Source organism: Equus caballus, chromosome 29 (genome assembly GCF_041296265.1).
Source record: "Equus caballus isolate H_3958 breed thoroughbred chromosome 29, TB-T2T, whole genome shotgun sequence".
Classification (NCBI taxonomy): domain Eukaryota; kingdom Metazoa; phylum Chordata; class Mammalia; order Perissodactyla; family Equidae; genus Equus; species Equus caballus.
Genome location: NC_091712.1, coordinates 39,515,174 through 39,539,342, shown reverse-complemented (window position 1 = coordinate 39,539,342; position 24,169 = coordinate 39,515,174). Strand labels below are relative to the sequence as shown.

General features: G+C 39.3%; 1 protein-coding gene across 47 annotated transcripts in view; it reads left to right on the top strand.

The window, feature by feature from the left end:
• TASOR2 (transcription activation suppressor family member 2) overlaps window positions 1–24,169 on the top strand; it is a 99,858-nt gene that overhangs the window by 69,969 nt on the left and 5,720 nt on the right. For 37 of the 47 annotated variants that reach the window (XR_002804992.2, XM_070255040.1, XM_023632334.2 and 34 more), the window contains 7 exons: window positions 1,407–2,126; window positions 5,294–5,536; window positions 8,930–9,809; window positions 11,410–11,839; window positions 15,642–19,529; window positions 22,873–22,998; window positions 23,711–23,864. Coding sequence is in view for 46 of the 47 variants with exons in the window: in XM_070255040.1 (XP_070111141.1) it covers window positions 1,407–2,126; window positions 5,294–5,536; window positions 8,930–9,809; window positions 11,410–11,839; window positions 15,642–19,529; window positions 22,873–22,998; window positions 23,711–23,864 (6,441 nt within the window). In the remaining variant the exon portion in view is untranslated. The remainder of the gene's footprint in view (window positions 1–1,406; window positions 2,127–5,293; window positions 5,537–8,929; window positions 9,810–11,409; window positions 11,840–15,641; window positions 19,530–22,872; window positions 22,999–23,710; window positions 23,865–24,169) is intronic. The other 10 variants (XM_070255016.1, XM_070255047.1, XM_070255049.1 and 7 more) reach the window with 1 other exon arrangement.

Here is a 24,169-nt window from a genome sequence, read left to right as displayed (position 1 = left end):
TCCCTCTTCTGTAAGAGCTCTGACTACTCTTAGCTGTAAATGTGAACTGCCGCTCGAGTGAGAAGCCTCAGTCCCTGTACCATTCAGTGTTGAACAGCACAGGATTGCTCTGGGAGTCAACGCTGGAGTGCTGTGTCCCAGTGCTCACGTCCTCTGGCTCATCAGACAGTTTCTGTTAACAGCAGTTTGGAGGTTCAGAGCCAGGGTGATTTGTTTTAAGTTGAGTGGTACTTTGCTTAGCAGACTTAAAAAGTTCTTCTTCATGGATTTTTTAACAGTCTATTACAAATCATTCTGGGTTCTGTCTTCACAAGTTCTTGAAATAATGAATTTGTCTAGAAAAATACTACTTTATTTTGAACTGTTAGTAGTACGTAAGAACTTTCTTGTGTTTTATTTCTCCTTCACTTGTTACTTTGTAAACGATGAGCTGCAGAGAAAGGGATTTTTATTTTGGTGTCTTGCCGCATTTTCCTCTTTATTTCTATTTGCCATTCTGTTCTTTTCCTAGCACCCACTCGAGTGCAAATGTGTTCAGTAAGGGCTAACTTGGTGTTTCTTAATTTTACAGTTACTTTTTCTTTAAAAAGAATGTTATAATTCATATTTTAGTTTAGTAGATACTAGAGGTCTGTGTCATCTATGGGTTTTTATTACTGAGAACTCTTAAATTTTTAGAGTTTTATTATCCATTTCTCAGTGACCTGAATTCTTCTCTTTTTTCCCCTTTTACTGTTTTCCTTTAGGTTATTCATTTGCTGAAAAATTAGCATTTCAGTTAAAGAGTGAGCCAGGGAGAGGAAGTGAAACACAGACTAGTCAGTTTAATTACTTAAAAATTGGTTATTTCATTTGATAGAGAAGTTGATGAAATTAACACCAATAGTTACCATGAGATTTGGGGGTTACTTAAGCGTTTTACTTTTTTCAGTTCAGTTGGTTTGTATTGTACTTCTTAGGAGAATTTGAAGTACATTATGTAAGATATAGATAAAATTTTAAAAGCAGAAAGTGAGAATTAAAAAGTGGAGAAGCAAATCTGCCAACTCTAACAACCAGTGCTATTGCTCTGACGGTGCATGAGCTCACCCTGGGCTCCTGGTGAAATGGGATGGGGTTGGAGGCAGGGCTGCCTTCTTCATCGTAACCTAGTGGTTGCATTTGAATGATTCTTTTTTGGTTCTGTGTGTGTGTGTGTGTGATTTCATATATATGGAGAAGATATATATATATTCATTAAATGTACCGATGAGTCTTCTATTAATTGTCATTTAGTTTACCATTTGAAACACGGTATCATATTTAGCCATCCCATAATTTTGTAATCTAGAGCATTGTTTTCCTGCATGTTTTTGTCAAAAAAAAAAAAGACCTTCAGGTTTTTAATATATGTATATGTATTTTAGGGCTGAAAGACTTGAAAGTTGAAGATGACATCTCACTGAAGGTGATACCTATTTTGCCTGCCCTTAATTGTGCCCTGTTAGAAGCAAAGAAGTCATTTACTGAAGAAGGAATCTGTCCAAACACATTAGTAAAGCATAATTTCCAAGAACTATACAAGGTGGACAAAAGTCCTTCATTGACTGCTTCTTCTCAAGATGGAATTAAAGAGACTTCATTCTTTGGCAAACTGTCCAATGGTTTTGACTTAGTTCCTCCAGCTGAAACGTGCCCTTTACAGTCTTTAACTCAGTTGAAGTCTTATTTTTCAGATCCTAGTGGGTACATTTTGGAAGTATCTACTGCGTTAGATTTATTGGCAGAGCGTCCTCAATCTCCTTATGTTTCAGATGGGATTTGTGATGCTGGATTTTCTTTAGTTATGACTCCCGATCCTGAATTTCTTGACTCAGAGGCAGAAGTAAGAAAAGAAACTGAAACAGAAAAGAATTCTGAAGAAATGTTTAAAGCAAGACAGAGAGCTGTGGTTCCTCTGAGTCCAGCATCAAATCTGAGAGTTCGGCCTAAGAGAAAGGCCAGCATGCCACCCATGGTGCAGAGTAAAAGGGTGAACTTGTGCCGTCCCTTCCCCAAAAGGACTCCTGCTGGAGTAAACAAGGGTTCAGACTCTCCAGCCACTCTCAAATTAGTTAAAGGACAGTTTCCTCAGAAAAGAAAAAGAGGTAAGCACGATTTATGTAGATTATTAAATGAGCAGTTAGTAATAACTGTTATATTTAAGCACTATTGCTGTCTGATTATTATGAACTGCCTCTTGACAGTATCAGTGAGAAGTTTATTAGAAATGCCAGCATTTCTCTCCATTTGTCCAAGTGCTAAATTTGAAGAAGTGCTGATCTAGATAACAGATGAAAATGAAGAAGTAGGAAAAACTGTAAGATATCTCAAAAGCCCACCCACCAAAAGCTAATATTTCACTTGTAAAACTGCTCAAACTGTCATTCAGTTATTCCATATCATTCCAAGAAATAGGGTTCTGCAGTTGCTGAGCTCTCCTCCGACAGGCAGGAGTGAAGGGGGGAAGATCTTCTAAATCAGGCCCAGCAAGAGCAGCAAAAATGAGGACTGGCAGCCTGAACGTGCGTAAAGATGGAAAAAATGCCTGCAACCTCCAAAATAAAGCAGTCCGTGGCAGAATTTCTAATCCTTTGTGTGCATCAGAGTTTTAAAAATGATCACCTGGATCCTACCACAGACCTGTTGAAACTGCATGTCCAGTGGTCTGGAGACGTATATTGAAACAGTTCGCAGGTGGTTTTGTTGCCCCTCGAAACTTGAGTGAGAATCAGAGTCTAGAGCCAGTTAGTGTATAGTCAAATGCACTTTAGTGAACACAGCACACCAAACAACATGATTCTGGCTTAGAGTCATTTCAGATATGTGTCATGTATTTTGTTTAAAAGTAGGGAACTTTATGCTCTATGAACCTTTAGAGAAGAGAAGAGGTCAGCAAACTGTGATGAAAGGGCCCCACAAGCATTTCCCTGTGGTCTCTGGCTGCCTCACACCATGCTGGCAGAGGAGGGCAGTAGCGACAGACCAGATGGCCTTCAAAGCTGAAAATATGTACTGTCTGGCCCTTCACAGGAAAGGTTTGCCAACCCTATCTATAGTGCTTTGAATTTAGAAATTTGGGTGCCTAAAGAAGAAACATCAAGGATATGTGGATGCCCAGGATTCTAGATAATTAAGGTTTTTTTACCCTATGGTTTGACAAATAGTTATTTCTGGCCTATTACAGTTTGAGAAATGGGGGTGTGTGTGTGTGTATTTAGGAGGGTATTGGAAAGTATGGCAATTATAAAGCAGTGAATCAGACTATTGCAACTACTTACAAATAAATTCCAGGCCAACCATAAGGAGCTTTTGCTCTATATGAACCAATTTAGTTTAAGGTATTAAATAAATTAATTGTAATTCAACATATATTTTGTCATCATTTCTCAAGTGTTTTTAATTTCATCCACTATGAGAAATTTGTTTTATATTGTAGTCCATTACACACAAATTCACGCATGACTGAAACAAAAATTTCTAAAAATATTTATCCTAACTTCATGCAATACAATCTGATATTTTCTGTTCTATTTTGTTTTATTTAAGATAGAATTCTGTTTGCAACCCATTAAATGTATTTTACAGTCCACCAGTGGATTATTGCATGCAGTTTGAGAAACATGGCATTGAGTGATACAAATTTGCTGAACAGTCACTCCCTGCAGGATCGGCTTGTTGGTTCATGACCCTGTTTTTCCTCCCAGGACCTGGGTTATGAGAGTTCTTTCCTTCCTGCCTGAGCAGGTGTTAGAAACTTCCCTAGATCTTGGTCATGTCATCTTATTTTCTATCTTTTTTTTTTTTTCCCAAATCTGCTGTAGGAGAGAAGTAATCTTATTTTCTTCCTCTTCCTAATTTAGTCTTAACTATTTTCCTGCTTGATTTATACCTTGCCTTTCTTTATGCTAAAAGTTTTAGAAAATGTAACTGAAGTTGAATGAGAAGTCCTATTATTAAAAAAAAAAATGCTGCTTTCTTAACTATAATAATTTACTAGGGAGGAAAATAATTAGACGCAGGGACATTTACAACATGAAGAGATTCTAAAAGCTTATTTTTTAAAACCACTCCATTCTCTGACCCCAAAAGGAATGAATTGGTCACTAACAGTCATCACAATTTCTTAAACTATTTAGTATCATGTTTCCTGTTCTCAATTAGAAATAGTGTTTTCTGTATAATGTAATTTAAAAATATTTGCCAACATCCTTGTGTGTGATTATTTTATATGATATCTTTGGGGCTAAATTTTTTAGTGGGAACAACTGAAATTATGAAAAGTCAGTGAAGAAAAAGAGTTTTCAAAGGGGACATTTATTAACTTTTTAACTCTTAAAAGGTTGAAGCACTTTGTATTGTGTTATATGAGCAGATAGTCACTAATTTTTTTCTCCTCATGTGCCTCCATCATTATTTCCTTCCTTATATGTGAGAAGCAAAGCTGAGCATTTTGTAAGAGAGATGACTAATTATAATAGATTTGTAGGAAATTCAGGTAAAGACTTTCTTCAGTGCATATTCCTCTGTTTTAAAAGGTGGTTTTTTTTTTTGGTTTTTTTTTTTTGCCAAGGAAGATTTGCCCTGAGCTAACATCTGTTACCAGTCTTCCTCTATTTTGTATGTGAGCCATTGCCACAGCATGGCCACTGACAGATGAAGGGTGTAGGTCAGCACCCAGGAACCAAACCTGGGCCACCGAAGCAGAGCACATCAAACTTAACCACTAGGCCACTGGGGCTGGCCCTTAAAAGATGGTTTTTAATGTGGTATTAAGACTTTGATATTTAGTAGTAGTAAAGTAGAATATATCAGATGGCTCTTTATGAATATGCAATCTCTTCTCTACAGTGTGACTATAGTTTTAACCACATCTCTTTATGGGAGCTGTGTTGCCTTTGTGTAAATTGAATTATCCATTTCCCAGTGCTATGAACTAGCATATTCATTCTTACCTGCCACATCCGTCTGGAAAGATTATGGACATTTTTTAAAAAATTAAACCATGCCTTGTTTCTATAAAGTTATTTCTCTGATATTTTTCTCCTTCACCTGAGAAGGATATAGACCAGCACTTAGCAAGTTCATATTTTTATATGAGAACTTTTACGTCTTGCTTTGTTAAAAAAAATCTTCTACTGAAATACCCAAAATTTTGTATTTTAATTCCCCATTACTAAAGTTACCCCCCAAAACAGAAGAAATAAAAGGAAAAGCTATGCTGATAAATATCTGAGCCCCCACCCCTTAAAAAACGGTGTCTTTTCTACATAAGGTGCTGAAGTGCTGACTGCACAGTTTGTACAGACAACCAAATTGGATAGGAAAAACCAAGATGCTCCTATTTCTAAAGATGTTCCAGTGGCAACGAATGCTAAAAGGGCAAGGAGACCAGAGAAATCTCCAGTCAAAACTGTTCCAAGGGCTAAGCCACCTGTGAAGAAATCGCCACAAAAACAGAGGGTAAATATAGTAAAAGGCAATCAGAATCCCAGAGTCAGAAAGCAACCACAACCTGGTAAGAAATACTCTTCCTGTAAATTTAAACACGACAATACCGACTGATCGAGATTGCAAGATAGTGTATTGAAATAATATAAGAACAGCTGAAATCTGTCAACAATTCTTGCTATATTCTTTAGTGCAGACACTAACAGGACTAAATAACTTGCTTTCGTATTATAAGTAAATTAGGAAAGTGCTAAGATTCATGCTTTCACAAAATAGACCCTAATTTTTAGTTTGCATAAAGCCTAAACATGAACTGTGTGTGAGAATAAGTGTAAATGGCCTTTTTTATGACTAAATGCACAAGCAGGTAGTAATTGACAGTATTTTTCTAGACCATAATCACTTATAAAAAGTAGAAGGTTATAAGTTTATTTGTCCAAAGGGAATTGTAAAGAGATTGTTTAAAACAGTCAGTAATCCAGATCCTGTTATTTGGTTTTAAAAGGCATTAAATTAATTTTAAAAGCAGTTTTACTTTTTTAATTTTGCTTAAATTAATAATAAAGTTTACTTATATGAGCAAACAACTGACTGTTCTACTTCTGTCTTTCCAACTGCTGGATGTACCCTCTGTACTTGAAAATTCCATTGTCACCATAGACGTCACCTCTTAATCTGCACGCACCCCAGCTCCTCTCCAGGCCCACTGCGCTCTTCTGACTGTCCTCTTTCTGCACATGGCACAGTTCTTCCGGTCTGCCGGATCTGCCAGTTTTACTTTCTCCTGGATATTGAGTTCTGTTATGTTGTATGTGTGCTGGTTTTGTTTAACAAAGACTTCATTTCCTCCTATCTTTAGATTTCTATCAGTTTTCTATCTAACCTTCCTTATCTATTTTTAGATTTGAAAAAAAATCTCAATTAGTGGGAATTCAGAGAAAGAAACTGTTGTTTTGTTGGGGTGATGGTATTATGGGAGAGCTTCGTTTTTTCCCCTCTAAGTTTCTTTAATATTGTTTTACAATTGAAGACTTTTTAAGAGCTCATCATGTCATTCTAAAATCCATAGTGTTGCGATTTTGGCATCCATACCAAATATAAGCTCTTCTACTTGTGTCTCAGGGCAGTTCATAATATGCTCTGACCCTACGTGTCCTCTTTCTCTCTTGCTGTTTCCTAACGTGTGCCTTCCCTGCCAGGCACTCAGTGCTGCCCCCATGAGCATTGCACCTGTTTTTATTCTTGTAATCCCCTCTATCAGTCCAGATTCTGCTCAGCTAAGTCCTGCCTCCATCGTGAGGCATTTCCTGATGCTCTGATCTTCACTGATCTCTCTTTCATTTCCTTTTGGGTTTTTGAGAACATTATGGAATTAAGTTCACACTACTTTCCAATCATTTGATGTGTCTTGGTCCTTTCTTTCCAGTTAGTTTGTAAACATGAGCATAGATTCATATATCATTCCTTGTATTCTTAGCCATGTCATTTGAATTCTTTGTACTGAATTGGCTCTCAGATATTTCTAGATTAATTTATTAGTGGGAAGAAGTATGCAATTGAATATTGGCAGAAAAGTGAGCACAGAAAATGAAAAGTTTTTAAAATGTGTGTTCAAAAACAGGCTGATTTGTACTGGAAATGTCTGTATATATTCTGCAGCCACATTCCAAGCTAAAAATTTTAAGATTACTACCTTTTAAGTAATCTCTTAATTTTTCTATTATTTATTAATCACCTATACTAATCTCTTTCAATTCTTATACTTGAAATATCAGAGTTTAAGAAGTCTCAGTCATTTTGTTACTGAAACTCATGGTTTTCTGCCCTTTTAAAAGTTTTTAATATAGTTTTCATTTGCTGAACTCTATATTTTTTATATAATTCACTGGCATTGTCTTATCTGTATTTCTTAAAAGAGACAGACTATCAGTATTGTATTTTTAGTTGATTGAGAATGTCTAACAAGTCAGCAATTAAATGATTTACCTGAGATTACATGTGTTTATTAAACTGAATCCTTTTCTTTGACTTCACTATAGTATTCTTTTTTTTTTTTTTTTTTGAGGAAGATTAGCCTGAGCTAACTGCTGCCAGTCTTCCTCTTTTTGCTGAGGAAGACTGGCGCTAAGCTAACATCCATGCCCATCTTCCTCCACTTTATACGTGGGACACCTACCACAGCATGGCTTGCCAAGCGGTGCCATCTCCACACCCAGGATCCAAACTGGCAAACCCTAGGCCACCGAAGTGGAACGTGCAAACCTAACTGCTGCACCACCGGGCCAGCCCCTATAATGTTCTTTATATTAGACCTTACTCATAGTGATAATTCTGTGTAAGAGCCATAATATTAACAAAAATAGAATGAAATTAGTATCAATAAACACATCAGATCAAAAAATGAATTTCGCATTTCCAGTACACCTGTGGGGCTAATGAGATGATTCTCTGCTTTGGGTCACTTTCTTCCCCCTCGCCCCCTTGAATTTTGCTATTTTCAGTAAGAATTGGACAGTGGTTGGTTAATTTTACCCTCCTCACCATGCACACACACCCTTCTCATTCTATTTGATGACCTCTTGGGAAAGTGGAGCACAGAGAGTTTTCTGTCCATCCATCCACCTGCTACAGGGAATCGTTGCCTAGTATTGTTGTGAACTTACCCTTCATGGTAACTGCGTTTAAGAAGGCGGAATTAATGTCCTGAGAATGCAAGTCAATCAGTCAATGTCAGTTTTCTGATTAAAGGCAAATGGGTAGATTTGAACATCTGCAGAAAGGAGAATTGTCAGTAGACAAGGAGATTTGCTATTTTGCAGATAGAGAGGAAATGTTTTCAGTGCAGAAGCTGAAGTTTTAAAGGGTGGTGAAATTAATTTGCAATTCTCAATACTTTTAAGACTTTTCTGATTTTTTTTATTCATAGCATTACGTGTTATAATTAAACATCAGTATGGTTAAAATCATCTCTATTTAGAACGTAGGTGATTTCTCTAGTCAAGTGTTAAAGGGATATGATTTCTAAGAAAGGTTAACAGAGTATAATATACTCTTCAAACTTAGAAATTCTTGTATTCTCACTAGATTGTAAGCTCTCTAAGGGCAGGATTCTTGTTTTCTTTTTTTGTTGTTTTTGTCTTTTGCTCTTTGTATATTTAGCTGAGCAGGGTGCCTTATGTGTAGTTCAGTACGTGCATTTTTGAAGGGTGATTTCTTTTTAAATTAATATGCACATTCCTTAAGACTTGTTCCTCTGGTAAATACATTATAATAGGTCTGAGAGTTGGAGAAGACCGCAGTCTGATAGTAAAATTTTAGTGTACAATCTATACAACATATCAAGAGGTTTTTCTTGCGTATATTGACTTAACCATTGATTTTCAGTAAGTGATAGCAATATGGCAAAGAATTAATTCTATGGAATCAAATGTTATATGTCTTTTTTTCTTTTACACTGAAGCCAAAGGAGAAACTGCTTCACAGCTTCAATCAGAAGTTTCATCAGCTGGTCATGAAGATGTTATTAGCATAAATGCAGCTCAACCAGAAAATATCACAGTGGCTCAGAAAGATTTACCTGACAACCCCATTGTCAACTGTGACTCCCAGGCCCTAAATATGTTAGCTGATCTAGCATTAAGCGCTGCTACCTCTGCCACGCCATCATCTGAGCCCAGAACCCTTCCATGCTCCTCTGAAATGCCAGAAAACAATGTTTTGCTTTCTAAAGAACATTCTTTGTGCAGTACATCTGACCATGAGTATCACAGAGGAGTTAAAAGTCAAAAAGGTGGACTGCTACCTAAGCCCTCCTCTGATAAGAAGAGTAATTCGACGTCAGACTCCACTGTCAGCCAAGAGGAAGAAAGCGTGGTTCCTGGCAGTCAGGCCCCTGTTGAAGCCCAATTGGCACTTCCTGAGGAAACACTAGAAACTTCCGATACAAGCCAAAGCTCCTTTGTTGCTGTGGAACATTCCTATGCCCTGTTCCTTGCAGAACATTCAAAAAAGCATCTACAGCAGAGAGGGGTACCAGGCCCTGCCTTTGCCAAGAGTGGCACAAAAGGCCCTGAAGCAGGAACCCCAGTGGGAAAAGTAATGCCATTTCGGCATCAGCAGAACACCTCCCCTCTGCAAAAGCTTTCTGAGGACCCGTTACTCAAGCGCAGGAGCAGACTGCTGTCCTCCAGCCTGAAAGATTTCCACTGCTCTCATACCGTGTTCAGCTGTGACGGCTCCTTTAAGGTCACTTTCAAATGTGAAACAGAATATGTATTCAGCTTAGACAGCAAATATACCAACAACCCACTAGAGAAAACTGTAATAAGAGCATTACATGGGTAAGTAGGAGTGACACTTGATGAAAATGAATATAACTTTTGTGTTGAGAGAAATGAAGTGAGAAGAGATACTTGTGCCAAACTTTGGGAAGGAGAAAGAAGTGTTGTGTGTAAGTCCAGTAACTTGGTAACGATATCAAGCAGTCGTGTTTACTGACGGTTAAGACTATGAGGCTGGTTTTGTCCACATGGAGAACTTAGCTTTCCATTTTGTGATGCTCCTTCGTAAGCCTTTGTGGTCTTTGAATTATAATACTTAAATGAGATCTTAATGTAAAATAGTGAGATACAGAAATAATGCCTTACAGACTGAATTCCAGAAGAAACATTTAAAGAATTACTTCTAGCTTGTTAAGTTGGTTAGATTGCTATGAGTGAATGGTTTTACATGGGGTGGTTCTATAAATCTTCCTTAAGAAGAGGTTAAAGCAGTAACAGCAGAGCAACCGAAAGCACGGGTTTTAGGGGGTGGACTAACCTAGGTTTTGAATCTAGGCTCTCCCACTTCCTAGCTTCTGTGACCTGGACGTTCCTGTCCTTCAGGACACTGCTGCTCAGTCTCTACTGTGTGCACGGCTCATCTAGGCCTCTGAACGGCTGATTCTGGTTTGTTGGGGATGGGGCCTGGGGCTACAGTTCTAACAAACTTCCAGATGATGCCAATGGAGGATGACAGTCTGTGGGTAACACTTTTCAGTATGGGTTTAGTGATAGCTACATTATGAGGTTGTTAACGTCCATTTGGGTTTTGCACGGTGACTGGCACATACTGATAAATGGTAACCTTACCATTTGCAGGAAGCATTAGTTGTGTGAAATGACATTCAGCTACCTGTTAGTGGAATATTTCACACGAGTGGCTAAATCGTATTAGACTTCTTTCCTTGCTCCAGTTAGGAGCTCACACTCAAAAGAGCGTACACTTGCATTCCCACCTAACCATGAGGGTCATTTCCTTCACCTGAATCTGACTCGGCCCACTCCAGCTCCGTGCTCTCCTTTTGCCTGGCGTGTGGACAGAAATGTTTTGTGTCTCCCCTTACGGTTTCAGGAGATTTGCTAGAATTGTAATCTGAAAGTAGTATAGTAGTTCTGCTGATTTGCCCACAGAAATATTTTAATCTTCAGACTTTCCCAACTATTGAAAGAGAGATGCAAAAATAGAAAACAGACGAGTCGGCCAGACTTAGAAAAGCAAGGAGATGAGGATTTGGGTAGTTGCTGAAACCATTCGTCACATAATAATTATGTTGTGTCCAGAGAGAGTTTGTGTAGTATGAAAGAAAAATCCTAGACTAGGAGTCGGGAGACCGATGTTCCGATCGTGGTTCTACCACTTACAGGTTTTGTGATTTGAAAGAAGTCACTGAAAGTTCTGATTTTCAGTTCCCTTCTCTCTCTCTATAAAATGAGTGGATTAGATTCATTGTAATTATTTGTTGCATAAACTTCTTTTTTATCTTATTCATTGTTTCATGTTTGTGTAATTTTTAAAATAAAAACACAAAAACTAAAGTTAATAATAAAGGCACTTATGATAAAATAACTAAAATTAATCATTTTCAATAATTTTTGCTTGTTCTTTCTTTAAAAATCTCAGGCCCTGGAACACTGATTTACCTGATAACGTGGAAGAAGTTAAGCTTTTACTTCATATGTGGGTAGCTCTGTTCTACAGCAATCAAAACAAGGTCATACGATCATCCCGCAAAGTGGTGGAACACAGCAACCCAGCCAAGTATGTGTCTATAAACAGCACATTAGAATCGTTTGAATTCAGTGAAATTGAGGAGTCCCCCAATGCGGAAAGCTGTTCTGTAGACCCTCTGCTGGAGACTAAGGAAACTCCCAGAGATCATCCTGCTGAAGTGTCCTTCCCTGACACTAGCTCCGTGCTTCCTTTTATGAAACCACCGTCTGCAAGAGGCCTGGAACTCTGGGTGCAGAATGAACAGAAAGAAATTTTTTCAAGAGAGGGTGGTCCAGATACCCCAGAAAGCCGGAATTTCATCTACTCCTCTAAGAAAGAGGTAAGTAAAGCTGAATACTATAAATGCTAAGATTGTTTTTGAAGACATTTTTATTTTTTTGTAGGCAAAACTCACATTCAAAAGAAGCCATTGAGGGCCAGCCCGGTGGCACAGCGGTTAAGTGCGCACGTTCCGCTTCGACAGCCTGGGGTTCCCAGTTCGGATCCCGGGTGCAGACATGGCACCACTTGCCAAGTCATGTTGTGGTAGGCGTCCCACATATAAAGTGGAAGAAGATGGGCACAGATTTTAGCTCAGGGCCAGTTTTCCTCAGCAAAAAGAGGAGGATTGGCAGCAGATGTTAGCTCAGAGCTAATCTTCCTAAAATGAGAAAAAAAAAAAGCCATTGGTTTCTTTTAGGAAAGTGGATCCTCTAGTATGTAAAGGATCATAATGCCAAAAACTTCATTTTTGTGAGTGTCGCTCTGAATTATCTGCAGATGAAGCTTATCTACCATCCTGACTGAAGAAGCAGAAGTAGACAAAAGTCATAGGGTCAGATGATCTGGGAGCCAGCCATAATTGTGTCACTTATTAGTTGTATAATTTGGGGTAAATTACTTGTTCTCTCTGCGCTTAGTTTCTTATCTTTTAAAAGAGGTGAATAATACTTGTTATGTCTTACCTACAATAGTGTTTAAGGATCAAATATGGTAATATTAGAAATCTTTGATAAACCTTTAAATAAACTTAAATATATTAAAATTATTTTTTGAAACAAATACTGGAACAGTAAATAAAATGCCAGACCTCTCATAGGTCTGTACATAACCATTTATAAATATGGAAAATACACTTTGTTTCATTCCATTGTTCTCAACTGATGTTCAGCCAGGCTAGATAATAAAATTTTAACTGGAGCAAATTAAAAAATTGTATCAAGGGGCCGGCCCAGTGGCACAGTGGTTAAGTGCGCATGTTCTGCTTTGGCGGCCCAGGATTCACCAGTTCGGATCCTAGGTGCAGACGTGGCACCACTTGGCAAGCCATGCTGTGTTAGGCATCCCACATATAAAGTAGAGGAAGATGGGCATGCATGTTAGCTCAGGGCCAGTCTTCCTCATCAAAAAAGGAAGATTGGCAGCAGTGAGCTCAGGGCTAATCTTCCTCAAAACAAAAAAAATTGTATCAAAATTCCAAGTAAATGGATTGACAATTACCTGCCCTTTTTAAGCTTTTGGCCTAGATTTATTCCAGAATAATTTGGCATGAGTTTGGGCGCCTACAGTGCCTTTGTTTCTATACCTGGGGTTACTTAGGAATTTGCAGGTCCAGGGGTGAGCCTCAGAGGCTCTGTGAATGTCTCGAGGTGCTCATCTTAATCATCAAAATGAAGACTGACGGGGTGCTGGGCCAGGTGGTAGTCTGAGCACTTCACTCAAATTCACTCACTTAATGCCCACACAACCCAGTGAGGTAAGGCCCATTCCTCCCCACCTTCTAGGTGAGGAAACTGAGGCATAGAGAAGTATGGAAATTGCCTGAAGTCACATAGTTAGTAAATTGTCAAGCGAAGGTTCAAATCTAGACAATCTGAATGTTTCTCAATATCAAATTCTGTGTACGTGTATGTATATATAGTCACACATCGCTTAATGACAGGGATACGTTTTGAGAAATGCTTCATTAGGTGATTTTGTCATTGTGTGAGCATCAAAGAGTGTACTTACACAAACCTAGATAGTATAGCCTATTATACACCTATGTAGTACTAACCTATGGGACCACCATCATATATGTGGCCCACTGTTGACCAAAACGTAATGTCGCGCATGACTGTATATACCTATATATATACATACACATATGTTACATATGTATTTTTTTTTTCCTGAGGATGGGTTCATAAATCTCATCTGATTCTCAGAGAGAAACCTAAAATCCAGTTAAGAGTCGCTACCTTAGAATAAGAAAATATTCATAGTTTAGTCAGGCAGATTTTGGTTGCTACCTATATATATACTAGTTTCTTTTAAGTATTTTTTTTTTGTGGTAATACATGATTAACATCAGTACTAGTTTTAGGAATGATTTTTTGCAAACCTGAAATACAGTATTAAGAAGTAGAAAGACTACTAAGATTAATGATTCCTAACAATGTCTATAGCATATACTTAAAAAGTTTCCATCATCTTCTTGGATGCTGTGCCTGTACTTTAAAGGCGCACACACAAGTGCTATACCACACTCCGTTACTCCACAAGTGGACAAACTAGGATGTGAAGCGATTCCAGCACAACAGTCTTTGGAAACCAGTAGCATGTTGCTTTTAGGAGTGTGTTTAATTTAGCAGCTGTTTTTCAATGATCAGACTGTATTTTAGAAACATTACACTTCACCTGTAGTAGAAAAACATTAGTATAAATGTATGAAGATTTTCACAATTTGCGTTTCACTAAGACCACAGGTATGGTGAGGTTTGGGACTGAGGCCAAGCATTAGCAGCCACGGCATGATTGAGAAGGTCCCCGGAAAGTCCTCAGAATGACTCTTACCATCAAGACTTTTCTATGCTTTGTGTCTTGCCACTCACATCCTCTTAAAACTCTCAGTCTCGGCTCCACCTTGCCAGTTACTTGGGTCAGTGTCTTTCTTTGGTTTTTAACAAGAGATTTGAAACACAGGTTCTGACTTCTAATGTGATTTCCTCAAGACGTGGCAGGAAATCTGTGACCATAATGTTCTAAAAATTACAGGTGTCGGGGCTGGCCCCGTGGCCGAGTGGTTAAGTTCGCTCGCTCTGGTGCAGGCAGCCCAGTGTTTCCTTGGTTCGAATCCTGGGCGCGGACATGGCACTGCTCATCAAACCACACTGAGGCAGTGTCCCACATGCCACAACTAGAAGGAGCCACAACGAAGAATATACAACTATGTACCGGGGGGTTTTGGGGAGAAAAAGGGAAAAAAAAAATTACAGGTGTATGGTCAATCATATGATCACTCCATTTTACCATATTCTGCACAAGACCATGCTTTAACCTTTAAAAAAAAAACCACCACCGCCAACCTGTTTATGAGATTATCAAAATTGTCCAGAGGTGTTTCTGCTAATGTTTAACCTAAGTCCTTCCTGTTAGTGTTTATATCAGTCCCTTTGGTTTAGGTTATTAATGCAAACTGTACTGTGTTTTCTATTACTCTGTCCAATAGGAGGTATTATAATGAGAGAGGGATTATCTCCAGTTATAAACAAAGAAGATAGCTAAAGGGTAAGGGACCTTTATTTACCAGAATGGAGATTGATACCTTGGGAAAACTACTAATCAGTGTATTCTGAGTGTAAGAGAGAGTAATTACTGCTTCCTCATGGGAAAGTTCCAGATAACAATGTATTTATAGTCTAATTGAAAGCTGGTGTTTAAAATAAGTTATTCTTTGTTTTAAAAAATATCTTTTAATCTTACTAAAAACAATTAAAATTAATTGAGTACTTTTTCTCTAGTGCCGCATTTCTGAATTAAGTGATGCTATTTAGCAAACAGGCTTCATTTTCAGGACTTTAAATTGTCACTGGTCTAGCCACTTTTCTTCTCAAAAGTCCCTTAAAAAAATGGCCTGTGCAATTTAGAAAGTTTGGAGCTCTCATCTGTGTGTATATTTAAAGAAAACAGATTCCTATTTTGGGGCTATTTTAAACATATTTAAAAAGAGAAAGATTTTCTTGATCCCTGCCCTTTGGTATAGACTAGACAATTCAAAAGAACAAACTAAAATTAATCCTTGTCTATTCCGTTCTTCCCATGTGTAAATATTTAAAAAGCAATCTGTTTGACTTCTTTTTTTTTAACTTTTGTAATTTCAGATAATTGGGGGGAAAGCCGAACAAGAATCATCAGATAAACCAGAGACTTCTAATCTTGTGCTTTCTGGTATTGGAAGTACCCAAACTAATGGACCTTCTATTTCTGGTGAAGAGAAAACTTTTGAGGCACTTGATAGCCCAAGAGTGACTTCTTACAATGATACTGTTACACAAACCACATTCACCAAGACTTATGATGGAATCAGCAAGCAGTCATTGATTTGTCAAAAGTCTTTGTACAGCACCCTTGAAAGCAAAGTTGATATTTTTCATGCAACAATGCAGACAAAACCAGGTACTTTACAGGGCCTTATCCAGCATGGCAGCTCCATAAACACAGAATGTCAGCCTTCATTAGAAAGGAAGGCTGATGTGGGGTATGTAATGATTAATCTGGAGCCAGTTACTCTCACTTTTGAAAAAAATGCCTATGTCCCAATACATCCAGAAGTTGTAAATAGAGCTGATAAACCTACAGCCTTTAATATGGAGTCGATTAAACAAATATCACCTCCTACAAGTCCTAGACATCCTGTATCCACATTTGAAAAGGCACAAACACAAGGTCTTAGGGACATTCCATCTCTTGCAATGTCAGGACAAAAAGGCACTAAGTACCTTTGTGCCTCCTCAGGAAATAGAGAGACATTTGCTAAAGAAATGTCTTCATTACAGAAAGAGATTCCTGTTCCAGGCTCTTCATCGCCATCTGATAATTCAGTGGTAACGGAAGCATTATCATTAGTTAAAAGTTCTAATTGTTCGTTACCCAAAGAAGAAATGAAACTCTCTCAAGAATTTTGTCTGCAGTCTCAGAGTCTCTCTAGCTTATCTTCAGAAGAGATTATAGAGCCATCACACGTTGGAGAAGTAGCCTCAGCATCAGCCTCTGCCACCTTGGAAAAAAATTATTCACTTAACTACATTCCATCAGTAGGTAGTATATCAGATGGCTCTTTAGAACTAAAGAATGACAAGAGTGGTCTAAACAGTGAAAATATGAATTTTGAGTCATTTAATTCAACATTTACCAAACAAACCAGCCTATCTCTGAATAGAGAGGAGGTCAGCCTAGAGTTGTCAGAGGAAGATTCTGACATTGACCTAACTCTCACAATCTCACCACCTACAAGTCCCAGAGAAGAAATGCCAGCTGGTGAAATAGAGCACCGGGAGGGGGCCCCATTATCAAAGTTAGATCTTCAGGATACGACTGAAGAAATAATTGAGCCAGAAGAGGCGACTTTTGTAGAAAACAGAGAAGTGAATTCTACTAATTATACATCAGCATATCCTACAGTGTCAGAGAAGCCATTAGAAAATAAGGAGAGAAAAGATGATCATTTACCAACAGTTACTTTAATACTTCCTAAAGAAACTTGTGCCCTTGAGATTGCAGAGGAAGTTAATGTTAGCTCAGACTTTCCCTTTGGTTCTTTAATTGAAGAAGTGTCACCAGCTTCTAGTCCTGACCCCCTAGTACCAGCTGAAGAAACACAGCCGTCTCAGGCTTTGTCTCTGTGTAGTTTAAAACTTCATGATACACAGTGTGAGAAAAGTGACAAATTCTCCCAGATTGAGTCAGTAGATTTGGCCATAGCTGAAAAAGAAAATTCTTTTGTTGGTCCTACCAATCCAGTGGGACAGGCTAACTTAACTCAGGTACAACAGATGCAACTTTCTGCTGAAATACCTCTAGTATTATTAAATAATCACCCAGGAAGAAGAGAGAGACATTTCACCCTTCCTGGTAAGGTAACTGAGGAGGTTGTCCCAAGTGAGCACAGTGAAGGTTTCTCTTTCTCAGAAAAAGTGCCACACTGTGATAGAGAGTTAGATCAGCCTGCCTCCGCTGCCAGATACAGAGATGACTTCAAGCCTTCTCTAGAAAAACTGGTAACATCAGGAAATCGAGTGCAGCCAATTAGTGTAGAGAACAGAAATTCGGACTTAAATCATCTTGTCTTGGAGACCAGTGAGCCTCCATTTAGTCCTGGAAAGATTATGGAAAATATGCATTTGGCTGACACGTTTGTTTCTGCAACTGCTCCAAGTGGTTTAGTGAACGTGGTGTTAAAACAGCAGACGAGCCCCGAAGGCACTAAGAAAAGTCTCTTTAGCAGTGATTTGAAAACAGGTGAAGGCAATTACATGCAGGTGAAGTCCTTGAGCTCCGATTCGGTTGATGGAGCCGGTGTTACGCAGGCACACGTGTACTCAGAGAGCCCCGAACTCACCTGTTCCTCAGCCAGCGCTGCGTCAACCCATCGGACAGGATCCCTAAGTGCAGAGACAGGGTTTCAAACACAGGAGATATCAGTAGTCAGAATGGCTAGTTTGCTTAAGAATAGTGACACTGAAGCTGAATTACATGAAAAAACCATAGATCTAGGAGGTGTTGGCTCTCAATTGAACGCCACATCTCCAAAAGACAAACAGAAAATCCACGTGCTGCAAGATATGTCAGCATGTGAAACCAAGGATCTGCTGAATGGTGGTCTTTTTCCCATGTATTTACATGCTGAATCTTACCAAAAGATAGCTGTCTCTAGTGAAAATGCCACTAAGGAGCCTTCTGCTTCCTTTGTTCCCAAATCTTGTGCCCCTCTTGTTTGTGGAGTCTCTAAAGAGCATTTGGAAAATAAGAGGGCTGGTGAGGGGCTTAGGGCCACGGAGGCCTCTGAAACCCTGGGTGGAGACATGGAGATCAGTGTGACACCTATTATGAATTCTGACATCCATTATGAACCACTTTCTGGAGACTCCGATCACGACTCTTTTGGTGACTGTAGAAATCCCAAATTAGACATGGAAGATTCCCGCACTTTGCGATGTAGTCACACCAAGAAAAGAGAAGGTGCTTCAAAAGATGATTATGACTCTTTCCTGGGTCTAAACAATAGTGATAATGAAGATTGGGGCTACTCTAACCAGGTTTCCGGGTTGGAGGCAAGCATTCCTCCCAGAAACTGGTCTGTTGGATTAAAGAAAGAAGATAAGTGTGTGCCGCGTTATGTCCAAATCAGAGATCTGCATGGGATCCCCAGGACTTACGCTAACTTTACTGTGACAAGAGAGCTCAACGAGACCACAGGGACATCGCAGAGCCTGAGGAGGCAGCCTGGCTTTGCTGCGCAGTGTGACTTGCTCAACTCCTGGGCAAATACTTGCCAGGCGGCAGACGACCTCACCCAGAAGACTTTAGATCTGGAGTATCTCCGCTTTGCACATAAACTAAAACAGATTGTAAAGAATGGAGATTCTCAGCATTCCGCGTCTTCCACCAACATCTTTCTGAAGGAGTCACCTTTCCAAATCACTGCTGGAGCTTTCCCTTTGACAAAACTCTCTGAGTCCCCAGTTCTATATCCTGCATCCCGGAGCAGAAGTCCCCTTGTGGTAACAGTCGTGCACTCAGACACCAAACAACAGAGTCAGTACACAAGAGGCCACACGCCCAGCAATTTGGACACTTCTTCCTTTTGGAAGGAGACATGTGGTCACAGTACAAATCATCTTACAAATTCTGAAAGAAATCAGACTGTTTCATTCCACCTCAACAAACTGAAATATAACAGTACTTTGAAAGAATCACGGAACGATATCTCACTTATTCTCAATGAGTATGCTGAATTTAACAAGGTGATGATGAACAGCAACCAAGTTGTTGTCCAAGGGAAAGAGCCAAATGTTGCTTCTGGGGAAGCCACATCTCAAGAGATGTATTCCTCTTTCCCAAGAAGGTCAGCCTCCTATGAGGATGTGATTACAGACCTGTGTACCAGTTTGCATATGAAACTAAAAAGTGTTGTGAAAGAGGCTTGTAAAAGTACCTTCCTCTTCTACCTTATTGAGACAGAAGACAAGTCGTTCTTCGTAAGAACAAAGGTAAAGTGTCAGATTTTTCTTACAGTTTATATTATTTTGATTGCCATCTACTTTTAATTTATTTTAGAAGTAATAGATTTAGCATTCTTGGCTTCAGAAGGAAGCCATGATAGGAATTGGTATTTGAGTTTCACAGCTTGGTCTTTATCTGCATACCAAACATTAAGCTACAGGATCTGCTGTTTGTACTCTATTTGAAGGTTTGTGTAATGTTCCAGAATTAGTGCAGTGACTAATTTTCACAGTTACCAATGTAGACATACTCATATTCAAATGTAAACACATATTCCAAAGGTAAAATCCAGATTTTTAAAAAATTATTACCTCTCTTCCTCCATTAGTGTGGATAGTTGAGGGGAACCTCTTTTGGTTTGGGATGTATTTTTTAAATTTGAATGTTAGGATAATTGACGTTCTGGTGTGAGAACATGGTCCTTAAATTTAAATGATGTAACCATGGTAAAATTCTAACTTGGTAGGAGCCAGAATCTGTCTTGATTTACCATTAGCTTCCTCATTTTATCCTCTCAGAATTTATTTCTCTCCTATTTTGGGAAAAGAGCATTCTCTCTCTTTTTATTAAGTTGAAATATAACTTCTGATTTACATAAAGGTTGCAGAAATGGTAACCTTCACCCAGATACCCTGCTGTTAACATTTCTGAACCATTTGAAAATATGTTGCAGACATGATGTCCTAGTACCCCTTCCTACACAATTATGAGTGTATGACCTGAGGAAGGAGCCGCCTTCTGTCTGCTCACAGCACAACCCCAAAAGTCAGGACGTGCATGAATGCAGTAGCTCGTCCAATCCACAGACCCCACCGTTGGTCCGGCACCGCGTTATGTTTGCTTGTCGTGTCTCTTTTCAGCTTCTGTCAGTCTGGAATAGTTCCTCTGTCATTCCTTATCTTTTGTGACTTTTGACAGTTTTGAAGACTATAGGCCAGTTATTTGATAGCATTTCTTTCAGTTTGTGTTTATCTGTTGTTTCCACATGATTTATGCATTTTAGGCAAGAATACCCAGATATGATGCTCTCTTCTCAGTGCATCATCTCAGGAGGCACACGATGTTGATGTGTCTTGTTCCTGGCATATTAACTTTTTCAGTTCGTTAAGATGGTTCCTCCAGTGTAAAGTTAATTGATAAACATGTGGTTATTAATAAGTGGGAAGATACAATAGGATATGTAAATATCCTATTCCTCATTAGACTTTCATCCACCGGTCTTAACATCCATTGATGATTCCTGCCTGGATCAGTTAATACTGTGGTGGTTGCTAAATGGTGGTATTCTGCTTCCATCATTCCTTCTACATTTATTTGTTGGCATTCTACTGTAAGATAGAACTTTCCCTTCTCTCCCATTTGTTGTTTATTCATTCATTCATTTATATCATTGTGGACCCATGTTCCATATCATTTTATTCAGTTACTATTTGGTCCTTCTTTCTTTCTTTTAATGCTCAGATTGTCCCAGGCCCAGCCAGTGGGAGTCCCTGTAATAAAGCTGGCTTCTGTGTCCTTTTGACAAGTCCCCATAATTCTTTGGACACTTCCTTCCTTTGTGGTGCAACATGATAGTATAAGCCAATCTCGTATATTCCCTGCCCTGGCCTTGACTTGGAGCTGTGGTTCTTTTTAGTGGAGAAGAGCATTTGGAATCAAGATCTGGGCAGTGGATGAACTTGGTGCCACTGGATGTCACTGCATCTAGGTCCTCCCAGTAAACAGAGCCAGGAAATGTATTATGTGTATACATACACACGCACACACACATCTGTGTCTACATTTATGTTTAAAAACAAGAACAGGTGGGACCGGCCCGGTGGCGCAGCGGTTAAGTTCGCATGTTCCGCTTCTCGGCGGCCTGGGGTTCGCTGGTTCGGATCCCGGGTGCAGACATGGCACTGCTTGGCAGCCATGCTGTGGTAGGCGTCCCACGTATAAACTAGAGGAAGATGGGCACGGATGTTAGCTCAGAGCCAGGCTTCCTCAGCAAAAAGAGGAGGACTGGCAGTAGTTAGCTGAGGGCTAATCTTCCTCCAAAAAAAAAGAAAAACAAAAAAAAAAAAACAAGAACAGGTGTGTCCTTATCCCCAACTTAATCCAGCGCCACCAGGTTTATCCTAGCCGCCTTTGCCAGGGTTGCCGCCCCCTTCTCCAGCTGTCAGGAAGCTGGCTCCCATGACCCTGAATGTGTCCACTGCTTGGCTTACTCCTCCACCCCATGTATCATACTCCTGGCCTACAGCTCAACCCTAGGCTTGCCAGCCCCGCTTCACCACCTGGAGCACCCACCCAAAGCCGCGCCTGAAACACCACCTCCCGCAGCCCCCCCCGACACTCGCAGCGGGAGCCGGGTCAGACGCCAGCAGTCCCTCAGTCTGTTTTAGAGCCTCACTGTGTGCAGGGAGGGGAATGTTGCCTTTTTGTCATGATCCTGACAGTCTAATGGGACAAGAAACACACAAATAAATGTAAAATTAAAACTGTGGTAAGGGTCATGGTGCAGGTGCTTTGACCTTGTTTTGAGGGCAGTAGGCCTAGAAGGGGTCAGGGACGCTTTTCTTAAGAAAGTGATGCTAACCTCTTGAACGAGGTATGGACTGCTGGACTAGTGTGTGTTTCTTACTTCTGAATGCTCAACTAGATTGTTTCAGAGTTCGCTTAAAATGTCAACCCTTCTCAGAAGTCATGTGTTAAGTCCAGAGTGTGTGTCACATGGTGAAAGTGTCACATGATAAATCCATGATTGGAATTAATAAGGAACACGGGCACATTATAAAATAAACTTGAGAAAGAAGTACTGTCAAGAGCAAAATGTTTGTAGAAGCTCAGAAAGCCATGCTGGGTCAGAGGCCTGCAGCAGTCAGTCCTGGGGACGCGGGGCCCCATTTATCTGTAAGCTGACACAGATCTGTGAGGTCACTAAGCACTGTCGAAATTCAGAGTGCGTGACAGTAGCTCAGAACTCCGCGGGATTTGACGGAACGTGTTGAACATATCAGAAAATGTATTCATTCAAATAGTTTACTGGTAAAATAAGTGAGGGTTAAAGATTTATATTTAGATATTTTAGTGGGCTCTTTGTTAAAAGAAATCGTATCTGTGCTTTGCCTTGAAATAAACCTCTAAATCCAGTTGTTAGTGATACCCGGAAATCATTTCTTTTATACGTGAAAGCTCATTTAGAAATAAGACACACTGCCATTTATGTTGCCTTGTTAGAATATAATTTAGTAAATAAGATGTGCTTTTTGATATTTTTAGTAAACTATAAAAGTGGTTCTTTGCAAGTATCCTTTTTCTAGTAACGGCTATTTGTAAATCTTTCAGAATATTCTGAGGAAAGGAGGCCATACAGAAATTGAACCTCAGCATTTCTGTCAAGCTTTTCACAGAGAAAATGATACATTAATAGTCATCATCAGAAATGAAGATATATCTTCACATGTGCATCAAGTAGGTTTGGAAATATCTTTCTTACAAAGAAATGTATTTCAGACATTTTATTATTCTATAATTATCAGACTCATCGTTGCCTTTTTTATTAGGGAAGAAGTTAAACAATATTACCATTGAATCTAAGTGGGAAGATAACGGGGTCAAAATAATGTCCTTTAGGATATTGTACTATTACCAAGGTATTTATAGGGCAAATTATGTTTGACAGAGTTAAGAAAATTTTCAGAGTAACTAAAGGAGAACTATGAAGAGTGGAGATAATTGGTAAATTTTCTCACCTGATAGAAATCTGCATCTCTTGATATCTAAGATTTAAAACAAATCTTGCTTTAAAAGGACTTGAGAACATTTTCATAACTCTTTGTTATGATATTTACCTATTAGTTGAACAAAAGTAATTGCTTGTTGCAGTAAGATCTAACTTACAGGCACAGGCTGGGCAGACAGTCCTGCTGTGGGGAGGCAGAAACTGCACCTCACAGCGCCCAGCCGACCCGACGCTGTAGACAGGGAATGCTCGTCTGAGCTTGTCACCTGCCTGTTACGTTACAGGGCCCCAGACCTCAGGCAGCTCTTCTTTCACTCACTATCTCCAACCTTTGAAGTTATGGAGACCACGTTGTAATGAGCTAACTTCATCCTTTGGATAAAAGGGACAAAAGTGACCTACTGAACCTGTGTTCACTGGGGGTCCTTTTATGTTGAACAGATACCTTCTTTGCTGAAGCTGAAGCATTTTCCCAGCGTCATCTTCGCTGGAGTAGACAGCCCGGAAGATGTTCTCGATTACACCTACCAAGAGCTATTTCGGACAGGAGGCTTTGTGGTATCAGATGACAAAATATTAGAAACTTTAACATTAGGTTGGTCTTTTATTTTCCTCTTGTTTGTTTCTTTGAAATCCAGTGAAATCAAATTTCTCCTCACCCAGTGACCCAAATACTATTTCATCAAAAAGAAATTAGTATCAGTCACCACCTATTGAGGGCCTAATTTTTGCCTGTGGTATGCTAAGCACTCTTTGTATAGTTGGATGTAATTCTCATCACCCATGCGCATGCTGTTAACCTCTTTTAACTTCTTATCTTCACCACCAAACCTGCTTCTAAGTTCCTCCCTCTCAGTGCAGCTAAACTCCTGTTCATACAAATTTGACATTTTGTTATAT